General features: G+C 38.1%; 1 protein-coding gene and 1 pseudogene across 1 annotated transcript; both read right to left on the bottom strand.

Moving 5' to 3' along the window:
• Nucleotides 1–334: 334 nt before the first annotated feature.
• Nucleotides 335–1,984, bottom strand: LOC145771006 (SCAN domain-containing protein 3 pseudogene; annotated as a pseudogene).
• Nucleotides 1,985–11,135: 9,151 nt separating this feature from the next.
• Nucleotides 11,136–13,069, bottom strand: LOC145771007 (uncharacterized). Its single transcript, XM_082582747.1, has 3 exons — nucleotides 12,923–13,069; nucleotides 12,092–12,562; nucleotides 11,136–11,978 (listed from the first exon to the last, which is right to left on the bottom strand). Exons 1-3 carry the CDS (start codon nucleotides 13,067–13,069, stop codon nucleotides 11,136–11,138), a joined length of 1,461 nt encoding a protein of 486 aa, XP_082438873.1.
• Between the last annotated feature and the right edge of the window lie 243 nt (nucleotides 13,070–13,312).

Consider the following 13,312-nt stretch of genomic DNA (forward strand, 5'->3'; position numbering starts at 1 on the left):
GTTTGAGCACTTGGGCAAGGTTGGCGAAAGTACCATATTGTGGCTCTTTACGTACCACAAATGGAAAATCCCCACATGGAGAAATATAGATACAGAGAAATGAATGATAATAAAGAAAATGAATGATTGAACTCATAAAAAAGAAGATGGATTGATTGGTTTATTGTGGTGTGCAGTCAATATCATAACAGCTAAACATTAAATCAGGGGTCGGCAACCTTTTTTGCTCTGCGGACCGGTTTCAAAATGAAATTTTTTCGCGGACCGGTCTTTAAAAAAATCTAATGTTCAACAATGAAAATTTATTGCAGCTCATATACCGCAAGGTCATTATTTAATGTGGGCCTTGGGCTTGTTTTGCCTCAACGAGACGATCCCACCTAGGAAATATAGAACTCAACGACACCCGCAATGTTTCTCTCACGTCCAATCTGTTTCGCGGTTTCGTCTTTGTTGCTGCCATTACAGAAAATCCAGACTCGCATAAATAGGATGTCGGAAATGGCAGCAAGGTTTTTAATGCTTTTATGGCAAGGTCACGGTATTCCGGCAAGACTTTCATCCAAAACGTTGGTAGAGTCGTTGTATGAAAAATAACTTTCAAGCTACCGTCATTAGCAATATCCAGGAGCTGGTCCTGTTGTCGAACAGGTAAGGTCGATTCACCAGGTTTGAAAATAAATGGATTACGGATCCAATCCTTTGCATTTCGAGGGTCTTTAGCGCTTGGAAAATAGCGCTTGAATTCTATTAAAAGAGTACGCAAGTGTCTGCTCACAAGTTCGGAGAACTCTTGCTCAGGCTCACTGTCTTTCAAAGTCTCTGCTAATGTTTGAAGCATGTCAAAAACCCCTTTGTATACGCGCTGCTCCCACAATTTTAGTTTTTCTGTAAACGCAGCCACTTTATCTGCCAACTTGAATACAGTTGTCATTTCGCCCTGAAGTGAAAGATTTAGTTCATTGAGCAGATTGAATATGTCACACAAGTAGGCAAGTTTGAGAACCCATTTTTCATCAATAAATTTGCTAGCAAGATCTGAATTTTTCTCCAAAAGAAACCTTTGCAGTGGCTCACTTAGTTCAAAAACTCTGTTCAGTGATTTTCCTCTGGTGAGCCACCTTACTTCTGTGTACAACAGAAGGCATTTGTGCTCGGCATCCATGTCCTCACATATCTGCTCAAACAGCCGAGTGTTCAGTGCATGCGCTTTTATAAGGTTGATCATTTTTACTACATCATTGAATACACTATGAAGCTCGGATGATATTTTTCGGCTAGCCAGCATTTCTCTGTGAATGAAACAATGAGTGGCCTCGCACTCTGGTGCGACCTCCTTAATTCGAGCAGTCAAACCAGACAGACGACCAATCATGGCTGCAGCCCCATCCGTACACAGACCGACACAAAAAGACCAGTTTAGTTTCCCTATGAAATATTCATTCAGAGCCTTCCACAGTTCGGAGGCTGTGGTTTTTTTTGGCAAATACAAAGCACATAACATGTCCTCATGAACATCCTCTTCATAAAGATATCGAACAAAAACTAGCAGCACAGCTTTGTTTTCGATATCAGTAGATTCATCACACTGAATCGCAAACCATGGTGACTTCACCAACCGCTCTAACAGTTGAGCTTCAATGTCTATCGCCATGTCCTCAATACGTCTCGCAACAGTGCGCGCAGAAAGCGAAACCTGCGCTATCTTTTTAGCTGCCGATTCTCCTAAAACTTCACGGCAAATATCACTACACGCTGGTAAAATCAATTCTTCTCCGATAGTAAATGGTTTATTAGTCTTAGCGATGCGGTGAGACACCAAGTATGATGCTCTTAGTGCATTTGGCTTTGTTGATAAACCTGTCCTTAGTAATCGTTTTTCAGCTTCGTGATCACTTTTTCTTCTTTCAAAAAAGTCCAAAGGTTTACCTTTTAGTTCGGGATGTTTTGTGTGCAAGTGCCGAATTAGTTTTGAGGGCTTCATAGCGTCGTTTGATAACTTGCTGTTACAAATTAGACAGAGCGGATAAGGTGTTTCGGAATCACAAGTTGAAATGAATCCGCACTTTACATAGGACGACTTATAATGGCGAATGAAAGAAGCCTTCCTTTTGTTTGAGGTTGTAGATGTAGACCCCTCGTTTGCGACATCAGATTTTTCAAATACTGTTTGCCTACGGCCATTTCCAAAAAACTCAACATAGTTGTTTGTTTTGTACTCATTTTTCTCGGATAAATCTGTAATATTTTACCAATTAAGTTTCAGTAACAATTTCTTAGGTCCATCTAATTTACTGAGTGTCGGAATGAGGGTTAATTCACCGTACTACAACCAAAAACCAAATCCAAACCCTAACCCCAACCCTTACTTAATTCTAACCCTAATTCTGAAAAATCGGATATTTCGATATTTTCCTTTCCGACGTTAAGTGTCGGAATTATGGGAATGTTACGGTCTTCTTCTTCTTCAGTTGCCTTGCCTGAACCAGGCATCGACGGCGTCAGATGAATAATTAGACCAAATGTTCCTATTATATGTTGCATGGATGATTGTTTCTGTCTTGTCGTTAAGTTGTTCCAGATGTGTTTGTCTTTGTCTGCCAGGTGCCCGCTTTCCAAAAATTTTACCAGTTAAAAAGAGATGCTCCAGTTTTTGCTTTCTTACTACATGGCCGAGAAATTTATATTGTCTGATTTTCATACTTTTTAACAGAGTTCTGGTTTGGTTCACTTGGTGTAGAATTTCTTTATTTGTTTTCTTTGCCAGCCATGAAATTTGTTGCATTCTACGGAAGCACCACATTTCAAAAGCATTAATCTTTTCTGTCATTTTTGTTGAAATATTCCAGGGTTCAGAGTTGTAATGAAAAACAGGATAAATATAGCATCTTAAAACTCTAGATCTTGTTTTGAAAGAGATATTTTTATTGCAAAAAATTGGTTTCACTTGTTGGAAGCTTGCTTTGTTTACGGTCTACGGAAACCTAACACTACTCATAACGTTCACCATAAACCTAAATCTAATCCTCAGTCCTCACCCTAAGCTTACCCATAACTTCCTGATAAATTAGCTTTTATTCTAAATATTCCGATACTCCGACGCTCTTTAAATTAGTTGGACCCCAATTTCTGTAGCAGCTGCTTTGTTAAGACGTGTTATGCTGGTATTACAGTCTAGTCTGTAGTACCATGTGTACTGGACCAGAATACATTATTATTATTATAGTCCTACCATAGTTTGACTTTATGAACTTTTAATCAATAGTCAAACTGCTACTCCCAAAAACTTCTGCACTCTATCTTCTAATTTCACACTCACAAATGAATGGTCAACGTAAAAGTTAAGTCACTCTTTTTGAAAATGAATCGCACAGTAACTGTTGTAAAATGGCACCTAGAGAAAAGTTACTATGACGTGATAACAGCATTGCTGCCTCGCCAGTCTCAACAAGCTCAAGAAAATGCACGTGGTAGAGGTTAGCAAGTTTAATGAAGAAAGGACACCTCTACATGTCACTCTTTTTGAAAATGAATCGCACAGTAACTGTTGTAAAATGGCACCTAGAGAAAAGTAACTATGACGTAACAACAGCATTGCTGCCTCGCCAGTCTCAACAAGCTCAAGAAAATGCACGTGGTAGTGGTTAGCAAGTTTAATGAAGAAAGGACGCCTCTACATGTGTATTGATTAAAAAGATTAATTTGAATTTTTATCAGTTAATCTTAGACCACTATAATAATTCTGAACGTTTACTTAATTTGTAAAAGTATATGAACTCTTTGCGGACCGGCTATGAACTCCTCGCGGACCGGTGATTGCCGACCCCTGCATTAAATGATACAGCAATGAAAAACAATAAATGTACACAACATCGTTCAAGTAAGTAAACCACAAAGGGGAACTGCAAAGTGACCATGTTGGTCTTTTGAGTCAAGCAGCCACCCTTAGCCAAGTGGATGAGATACATATACCTTATACTAAAATATCTACAATAGCAACGTAAGAAACAAACTTGCATTCATATTGTGTCAAAATTACAAAGTTCTAATGCTAGGTGCTGATAGTTAACGATAAAATTAATTTAGTGGTAGTAATAAAACTGCAGTGTAGCATTGAGAGGTGAAATGTTGGTGGCAAATCTGATCAGTGATTTTGACTTTGATCTATTTTTTCTCTCGATCTTTTCAGTTTGTTTGTTTGTGGAAACTGCAATCAGCGACTTCGGCTTTGTTCTATTGGGAGCAAGTCTTTTAGGCGCAGACAGTTAGGCGCCCGTCAAATAGGCGCGCACACTGTGGCGTCTGGATATTTAGGTGCGGAGCACTGTGGCGCCCGTTCATTTAGGTGCTATTCCTAGTAAAGTCTGCAGATTATATCAGCTTGGCAGGTAGGACAATGATTTTCACACAAAATGTTGTATTGAACAGAAAAATATGTCATGGCTTCTGTGAGTGAAGCTGCTTAAACCGGCAATGCTTTTCACACAAATGTTATATTGAACAGAAAAATATATAATATTATATTTTAATGCGCGTGTTCGACATTTATTTGTTGTTAGTCCAGGTTTCAAGTTTCTGAAAATGGCTGAGTTCACTTATAGTGAGTCAAATAATAACTACACTACACACCAGTAAAAAATATACCGTAGCCTATATTCAAGCAGGTGGTAGGCTTGAGTTTGAAACTCAGTGTGAAGAGTAACTTAGTTTTCCGTCAAAACCCGACTACGTTTAACAACGAGCAAAATCGCATCATTATGCTTGCAACTTGCAGCCAGGGTTCATATACCCTATAGAGATGTATTCATGTAGTAGAGCGTTATCTCATACGTGTTCGCCACACAACCAATTCATCCCGAGTAAAAGTAATTGTGAAAGATAACAGATTAAGTAAAGTTCCATCTGGCTGCAACCTGTGTTCAGGATGCATAGCAAATTTCCTGTGGAGATGTGCTAATATCAAGAGTAGTGGAGCGTTGTCTCGCACCTCATCTCCACACGCGCATTAACAAAACAACGTTTTTTTCTGATCAATATAACATTTTGCGTAAAAATCATTGTCCTACCTGCCAAGCTGATATAATCTGCAGACTTTACTAGGAATAGCACCTAAATGAACAGGCGCCACAGTGTTCCGCACCTAAATATCCAGACGCCACAGTGTGCGCGCCTATTTGACCGGCGCCTAACTGTCTGCGCCTAAAAGACGTGGACCCGTTCTATTTTTTCTCTCAATCTTTTAAGGGGGAAACTTTTTTAAAGGCAGTGGCTATTTGACCGGCGCCGGTCTTTGAATCTGAAACACTATTTGACCGGTCATGACGTCACTATATAGTCACTTTTTTCTTTTTCTCTTTCAAAGCAAAAGACGAGAAGCGCGTATCAGTTCTAAATCCAACCATCTCACTCAACTCGTAACGTGGCGCATGCGATACGTCGCCGCCTCCGACGCTAGAGGGACTGAGTTCGATACTACCCGGAAGCGTTCTTTTTTTTTATTTTATTTTTTTTAACTAAATTTTGACACGAAGTGCATTTTTGTAGTCAGTTTTTAATTATTTTTTATGTCTTTTCAAATGTGAGTAATAAAGTTAGAGTTTTTGTAATTTGCTGGAATTTGAGAATTTCTCTGGGTAATTTTCCGATTGTGGCCGTGCTAACTACTGATACGGTATATAGCCTACATAATTTTTCAATTCAGGCACGTTTTAAACTTTTCAAGGTTTTGCCACGTCTTCCCGTTCATTATTGTGCTGGGAGGTCTATATGTATCGATTTTTGTAGTTAGTATCTTTTTCGTCCCGGACGCGTTAATGACGAAAAATAAAATGATTGATTGATGTGACCGTGTTTGCCGAACGAAGCAATACATTTTTGCTCTCAACAAAATGCACTTTGGGTCAAAATTTAGTTAAAAAAAATGAACGCTTCTGGGTAGTATCGAACTCAGTCCCTCTAGAATAGGAAGCGGCGACGTACCACACGCGCCACATAACGAGTTGAATTAAATGGTTGGATTCAGAACTTATATGTGCGCTTCTCATCTTTTGCTTTGAAAGAGAAAAAGAAAAAAAGTGACTGGACAATGACGTAATGACGGTCAAATAGTGTTTCAGATTCAAAGACCGGCGCCGGTCAAATAGCCACTGCCTTTTTTAAATGTTTGCAGAAATTGCAATCAGCGACTTCGGCTTTTATAGATTTTTTCTCTCGATCTTTTCAGGGTACGAAATGAGGGTATGAAGTGTTCAAGGGACAAAAAAGGTTGCACCCAAGTGACATAGGCCACGGGATTTTTTGTGGAGTACCGTAGGCAATAAAAAAACAAGCGTTTTCTCTTGCATCATTTAGAACGTGTTGTTCACCTATGTTTGTTGATCGTCCCCTTCAAAATATTACACATTTGCAAAACTCTTAAATAAACCAAGTTTTACTTAAATTTTTATTACAGTTTAGAGCTAAAATATGCTCAGACAGAATGCACCAAATCAAATGACGTAATTTTTTTTGAGGGAGATCCCCCATTGTTGTATTTGCCTTCAGCAGACACGTTGCCGGGCTTTGTCCATCTACAGCACCCCCATTTCTAGGACTCACCAGCCACTGCCTGTAGGCCTATCACCAGAAAGTTTTTTGCGTATATATCATTAGCGGTACCTCTAATCAAATACCTACTGTTAGGCATTGTCGTCTTTTTTCGTGCATTGTTAAGTATTTTTAGGCATTGACAGGGTTGCTAGTTCAAATTGTACCAGTTCTGCAAACTACAGTTTGGGTTGCAATTAGGGTAAAAATAAATATTATCGTCTGACAACCATTTAAAATGTCTGCCAATTTCTGAAAAAGTCGACAATGCCAGGTAATTTTCAAGGGTTGTCAGATTCACAAGTTTACCTGCCAAATGGGCTAGTTTGACTTTCCAGACTTTACGAGAAACTTTTGGCAGTTGCAAGTTTTGATAGCCTATTGTTGATTCCTTTGATTTCCCATTATTTCAAATTGACTTCAATAGAATAATCACTGCTTTTAGTTACTGTAGTGAAAAATATCTTGCAACACTGACAATGCCTGATAGGCTGGTAGATGTTTAGAGGTACCCTACCACTAGTGGTACATGTAGGGTAGGCTACCGTACCACATGTTGAGAACCTAGTCAGATTACAAAAACTGCCACTCACATTAGCTGTGCATGTTCACATTAGCAGCGCTTTTTCTTCAAACATACAGCTTGCTTTTTTGCACATTATTTTTTCTAACTATAAATACTTTTCAAGGATGGCAGCAAAAGACCAAAAGGTCACCAAAGTCAACTGCCACTTGAACATGACTAAACGTTTTAGGCTATCACACAATATCAAATAAGCCTAGCAAGCCAAGTCTTTAGGTTGCTGACCTGGAACTTGAATGCAATGTTTTAAAGTACAGTAGGGTAAAGTGGAGCAATTCAGCAAGTCAAAATATGCTTTTCCTACTGACTGGTGAAGTCCACCTCTTATTTATTTTCCTAGGGCTGTGCACCACTGCATTCACACGCATAACAGAGGTGGTTGCACATCTCAAGGTTTATGTTACCTTACTCAGACATAACAATTTTCTTCTGCTTCCAAACGCCTTCGACAAACAAAATATACCGGCTTCACCGGTTCTGAGTTTCTTGATCAAAATTCGGTAAACTTGCCAGTTGCCACGTTTTGATTCGTTGTTGGAGGAGGTGGATCTATGGGTGTGCGCGTGTGACTGTATCAAGAAGGATTGCCAGATTTTAAAGCCCTAAGTATCGACGGTCGAAAACAAAAAGTCGTAAGTGGATTTTTACACTTTGGAGTAAAAGGCCAAAAAAACAATTATTTTTTTATTTTTTAAATTCCGTTAATGCTTTTACTTTGAGCATTAATATCTGTAACTATGGTAGTTAAATAGTAGTAAATAGCCGTAAGTGCATAGGTTTTGAAAATGCAAAAAAGGGAATTTCTCAAAATGTCATTTTCGACTGTCTTGTTTTCGACCGTCGACATGCTAAATTTTTCTGAAAAATATGCCTAATTAGAAACGCAAGAATTCAAGGTCAAAATTAGATAAAAACAATTGAAAATTCAAACAAAATATTTACAACTATCAAGAATTCAACAAATAGCAAGAATACAAGGTCAAAATTAGACAAAAATATTGAAAATTGAAACGAAATAGTTACACCTATCAAAAAATTGTGTAAACTGCACCAACTACAAATTTTAATTAACTTCAAAAAGAACACAAATTTATTCACGTAATGTGTGATACATTTCAGAATTACATTTCCTCAACATTTGTTCTGTTACAGAAAATCTTTGCAGCAGGTAGCCTATCATTAGCCATCAAAGTCGTTCGCACTCTTGTTATTACTTCAAGCATTTTTATGCCCATTCTACTTCTTGTGTCTGCTTTGATGGCGTTAACATGAGAAAAAATGCGCTCAACAAATGCATTAGACACTGGTGCAGTTAGGAAGCTTAAAGCATATCTTGCCAGATTTTAATCTTGCCAGATTTTAATATAAATTTTGCCAGATTTTAATATAAATGGTAGCAAGTAGCCACTGCTGTCCATGAAATCAGAAACACCAGCCCAAAACTTTATGGCATCATGTTGAATAGTATTGTCTTCAAATATATCCTCTTCAGCCCAAGACTGGAGAAGAATTTTTTTGATATTGCTCTTCTACTTCATCTTCATTGCTATCACCAAGTAAATGCTGCATTAAAAGTTGATGGAAAGATGGCCGGTAAAGATGTGACAAAACTGTGTGTGGCTTTGGCAAAGACAATCCAGAGAAAACTTCTTTGTTAGCTGGCAATCGAGTTTCCACTTGCTTGACAACATTTAGGGGAGACCGGGACAAGTTGAGCAGGTTTTTTTTTAAATCTAATTTTTTTTTATTTTACTAACGTTTTCGAAGATTCAAGTATTGCATTTCAAAAACATGCTAATAAGCCAAGTTTTAAGACAAAAACTGGTTGGTTTTATTTATTCTTTTGCACTGTATTCAAGTTTAAGTAACGATTGCGCAACTTGCCCCGGATTATTTTCCGGGGCAAGTTGTGCAACACCACGGTGGGCAAGCTGTGTAGCACCATGGGGTAAGTTGAGCAACATTAGTGCCAGGGGCAAGTTGAGCAACATATTACGACCATATTACAGTTGCACAACTTGCCCCGTTATCAATTGCACAACTTGCCCCATTCACACTTTTTTTAAAGAACAAAAAATTTCAAGAAAACTAACATATCTACAAAAAAAATTTACCTGCGAAAATACAACTAGGCTACATCACATGTCTATACTGACCCCTGCTGCTAAAGTTTGACTAGTTCTATTGTGCATCCAAAAAATCAAAATTTCGTTTGCATCCGAATTTAGATTCTGAGACCTAAACACCTTATATCGTTGATCAAGCCTAACCTGCCCAAAAAACTGATAACTGCAATTCACGTGCTTCAAAGGCATTAGGGGAGACCGGGGCTAGTTGTAACATTTTTTGAATTATTTATTGTATGTCTGTAAAAACATGTTTGAGCGAATTTTTTGGAGATTAGTTGTATAGGTAAACTATTTACGCATATCATTCCACCTAAAGCCCTGTGATATGTATTAAGGATTTTGAGAAAATTGCCCTAGAAAAACTTCAATCGGGCGTTACAACTTGCCCCGGATCTGGGGGCAAGTTGTAACACAGGCAGGGGCAAGTTAATTGTAACAGAATATTTTTGCTGCTAATAAATAGCAAGCACTTTACTGAACATTCACTTTTTCTCAAGAAAGGTTTATTCACTCTTCAAGGTCAGAAAATGTTCACCAGAAGGAAGGGCAAAGTGGGGCGTGTTGTCACAATTTTTACAAATTAGCATATATCTCGTTCTGTACCAATGGTATCGAAATGCTAGATAGTGCAATTGAAAGAGGTATCATTCGGCTTCTTTTAGCTACAGTTAAAGTTTTTCTGGATTATTTCGTTTTTACATAAATGCATGTTTAATGCAAGTGAATGGACTGTGACAACACGCCCCACCCCGGGGCGTGTTGTCACAGAGCATGGGGCGTGTTGTCACAAAATTTCTGCACATGCTTTATGACTAAAATATGACAGAAACCAACAAAAAATGGTTTTAATACAGGCTGAACGAATAAAAAATATGCGAAATGCAAAAAAATTTAATTTACAACATATTGGTAAAAATTTTATGCCCATTATCAAAAACAATAAAAATGTCATCTTGAGAATTATGTGTCACTATCGAATATATGTGTGTATCATTATCTAATATTAATTTTTATTTCCTAAAAAAGCGTTGTATTTTAACAAATACGCATATTACCTCGTTGTATAAGCACAAATAATTTTTTATGTTTCTTAATATTAAAAATGCACACCTCGGGGCGTGTAGTCACAGCTGTGACAACACGCCCCGTGGTATGAAATCAGGTGGTTTCAACAACCATGTGTACATCTCTACTTGCATGTCTTATCTGTTTGGTATGATGAAAAGAGCAGGCTTAAAGCTAACGAATGATATCTTTTCTGATCAGTTATGATCATACCTTAGTTTTCCAGACCATTTTTAGTTTAGTTATAAAACCTGATTTTGCCCAAAATTCAATGGCACTCCTCATAATTTCTGCTGTGGTGACAAATTTATTAATCTTCACTGCTTGTAGGAAAGAGAACTGAAAACTATGCCTTCCATTGAAAACTCGTGGTTGTACGCTTGGGTTATCACATGGAAATCGTGCTGTGACAACACGCCCCTGTGACAACACGCCCCACTTTGCCCTACACACTGAAGCAAAACTGCACACAATATAATAGGCGTTTCAAAAATTCACATTTTTCCTTTACTCCTCACAAAGGTGACAATAATACTTTGACAATCCCTCGGTACATTGAGAATGCGACCAACCATGGCACTTTTCACACCTGACCCAGTTTTCTCCCGGTCTACTATTCGAATACGGTTCGGAGCACACCAAACAATACCATTCGGTTTTCTTCGAGCAGCCTTGTTTCTTTTTCTTTTCAAAAGTAAGCTTTCGCTTCATTGTGTGCTTGGATTTGGAAGCATGTTGCTCTTCTTCAAGCTTCTCTTTTTCTGGTGTGTCTGTCAAGATTGCAGACTGCTTAGTTTTGCGTTTCTTTGCCCCAACTTTTCTAGGTGCAGCCTTATAGGCAATCCTCCCAATACTTTGATAGGAGAAAACACTGTTGAACCAGCACTCAAAGAAACAGAAGGACTTGGTGTTTCACTTGAACGAAGAGAAGTAGAAGGTGTTGCAACTGAAAATTGATCAGTAGAAACATCCTCACTTGGAGTGATACAGGATTGTTCATGACTTGTTATCTCAGTGGAAGTATTTTCATCTGTGATGATAGGTAGAGCAGGGGCAGGATTGCCATGGATAGGGTCATCAGTAACAGAAGCAGGAGCAAACTCATGATCTTCAAAGATATTTGGATTAAAAGGCATAATGCCAGTTTTCTTAAACCCATTCATGATATTGATCGGGGTGTTGGCTCTTGGTAGAGCTTCATTAAGAATGGCTGACAGATGATAAATTGACATTACTTTGTAGCGATTCATTATTTCAACATAATGAATCGCTACAACTTCACCCGGATGATTTTTTATCCAATTATCCTGTGCACTAGCAAGATATTTCTTAAGAGGCCCATAAACTGAAACATCCAGAGGCTGGAGTTTATGGGTAGTGTGCGGAGGAAACGACAGAAACACAACCCCATTTTCTTTGGCTAAGTTCATTGCAGAAATTGACAAATGTGCAGAATAGTTGTCTAGCAGTAGCAAAACAGGGGCTTCTTTCCTGGGTCGCACATGCTTAATAAAGTGATGCATAAACTCCAAGAATTGAGCTTCCTGCATCCATCCTGAACCCTTTGCTATACCAATGCAGCCAAGTGGTCCCCCACGAACCACATAAACCAGTCTCTATAAATTTTTCTAGGAAAAATCAATATTGGCGGCACATTACTGCCGGTGGCATTAACTGCTTGACAAACAGTCACCAATTCTCCCCTTTCCCTTAAAGTAATAGCACCAACTTGTCTGCTGCCTTTTCGAGCCACAACTTTACGAGGCTTTTGCACAGTTGTGACCCCTGTCTCATCCAAATTCCAAATGTCAAAGGCTTTAAATTTGTAACGATTCAAAACTTCACCAAGTTTGTTGAAATACAACTGAACATTGTGTTTATTAAAGCTTGTTGCCCTTGCTAAGCTAGTTGCTTCAGCAGATCGAATTGACAATTCGGAGCGTCTTTTCAAGAATTCTGAAAACCAATCCACACCAGCTTTTTTATTTTTGCTCCAAGATGATGGTATTGCAATATCACAAGTGACAGCACACTTGTAAGCCAACATCTTAATATCAGAAGGAGCTAGGCCAAAATATATATCACTCATAAGTTTAATTTGATCTGCAATTATTTCTTCTTGTTCATCAGAAAACACTTGTCTATGCTTTGTGTATCCAACGGCTTGATCCTCCAAGCATTGCCTAACTTCATGCACTTGCTATAAAAAAGAATATAGTTTAACATAAGCTAGCTTGTAGGCTATAGCCTAGTTTGTTTTACTGACATTTAAACTCATAATAAAACAAGCAAAGCCTAAAATGACACCGTATAGCAACAAATCTTTTCTCAACTGTTGTTCTGTAAGTTCAGTGTGACAACCAGCTAGGCTATTTATGACATGAGATGGTATGCTTACATCATCACTTTGTAATCTTCAAAACAGGCTGACTAGCCTAATTTAGCCAACAATTAAATAGAAAAGACATAGGCCTACAGCCTACAGGTGTTCAATGTTTTTCCTTACAATCAGTAAGCTATCTTAGGTAGGCTAGTTAAATTTACCTTTAACTTTCTTAACCAGTCTGTACAAAGTCACATGGCATATGTTGTAATCTTTGGCAATTTTTCGAATAGACTCATTTCCAGTGATGGCTTCCTCAGCAGCACGTTTTAATACAGCAGGTGGAATCTTCCCACGTTCACTTTTTCTTTTATAATTACGCATAATTGTAACAGTTACCAAATAATCTAGTTCATTTACTGCCAAAGAACATAACACAGCTCTTGTTACATCTTGCCCCAATACCGGTTAGCCATAAACTGTTCGATATTTCACCAATAAAATGCCACATATTTTTGGTCAACTTTAATTTTTTTAATACCTAAGTAAATGGTTAGGCTATATTAAAAAAAAAGACCAGCTCTCTAGCTTACTTTTTCTTGTCGTAGTAACTAGGCTACAAGTTTA

This window comes from Aplidium turbinatum, chromosome 5, assembly GCF_918807975.1.
Source record: "Aplidium turbinatum chromosome 5, kaAplTurb1.1, whole genome shotgun sequence".
In the NCBI taxonomy this organism is placed as follows: domain Eukaryota; kingdom Metazoa; phylum Chordata; class Ascidiacea; order Aplousobranchia; family Polyclinidae; genus Aplidium; species Aplidium turbinatum.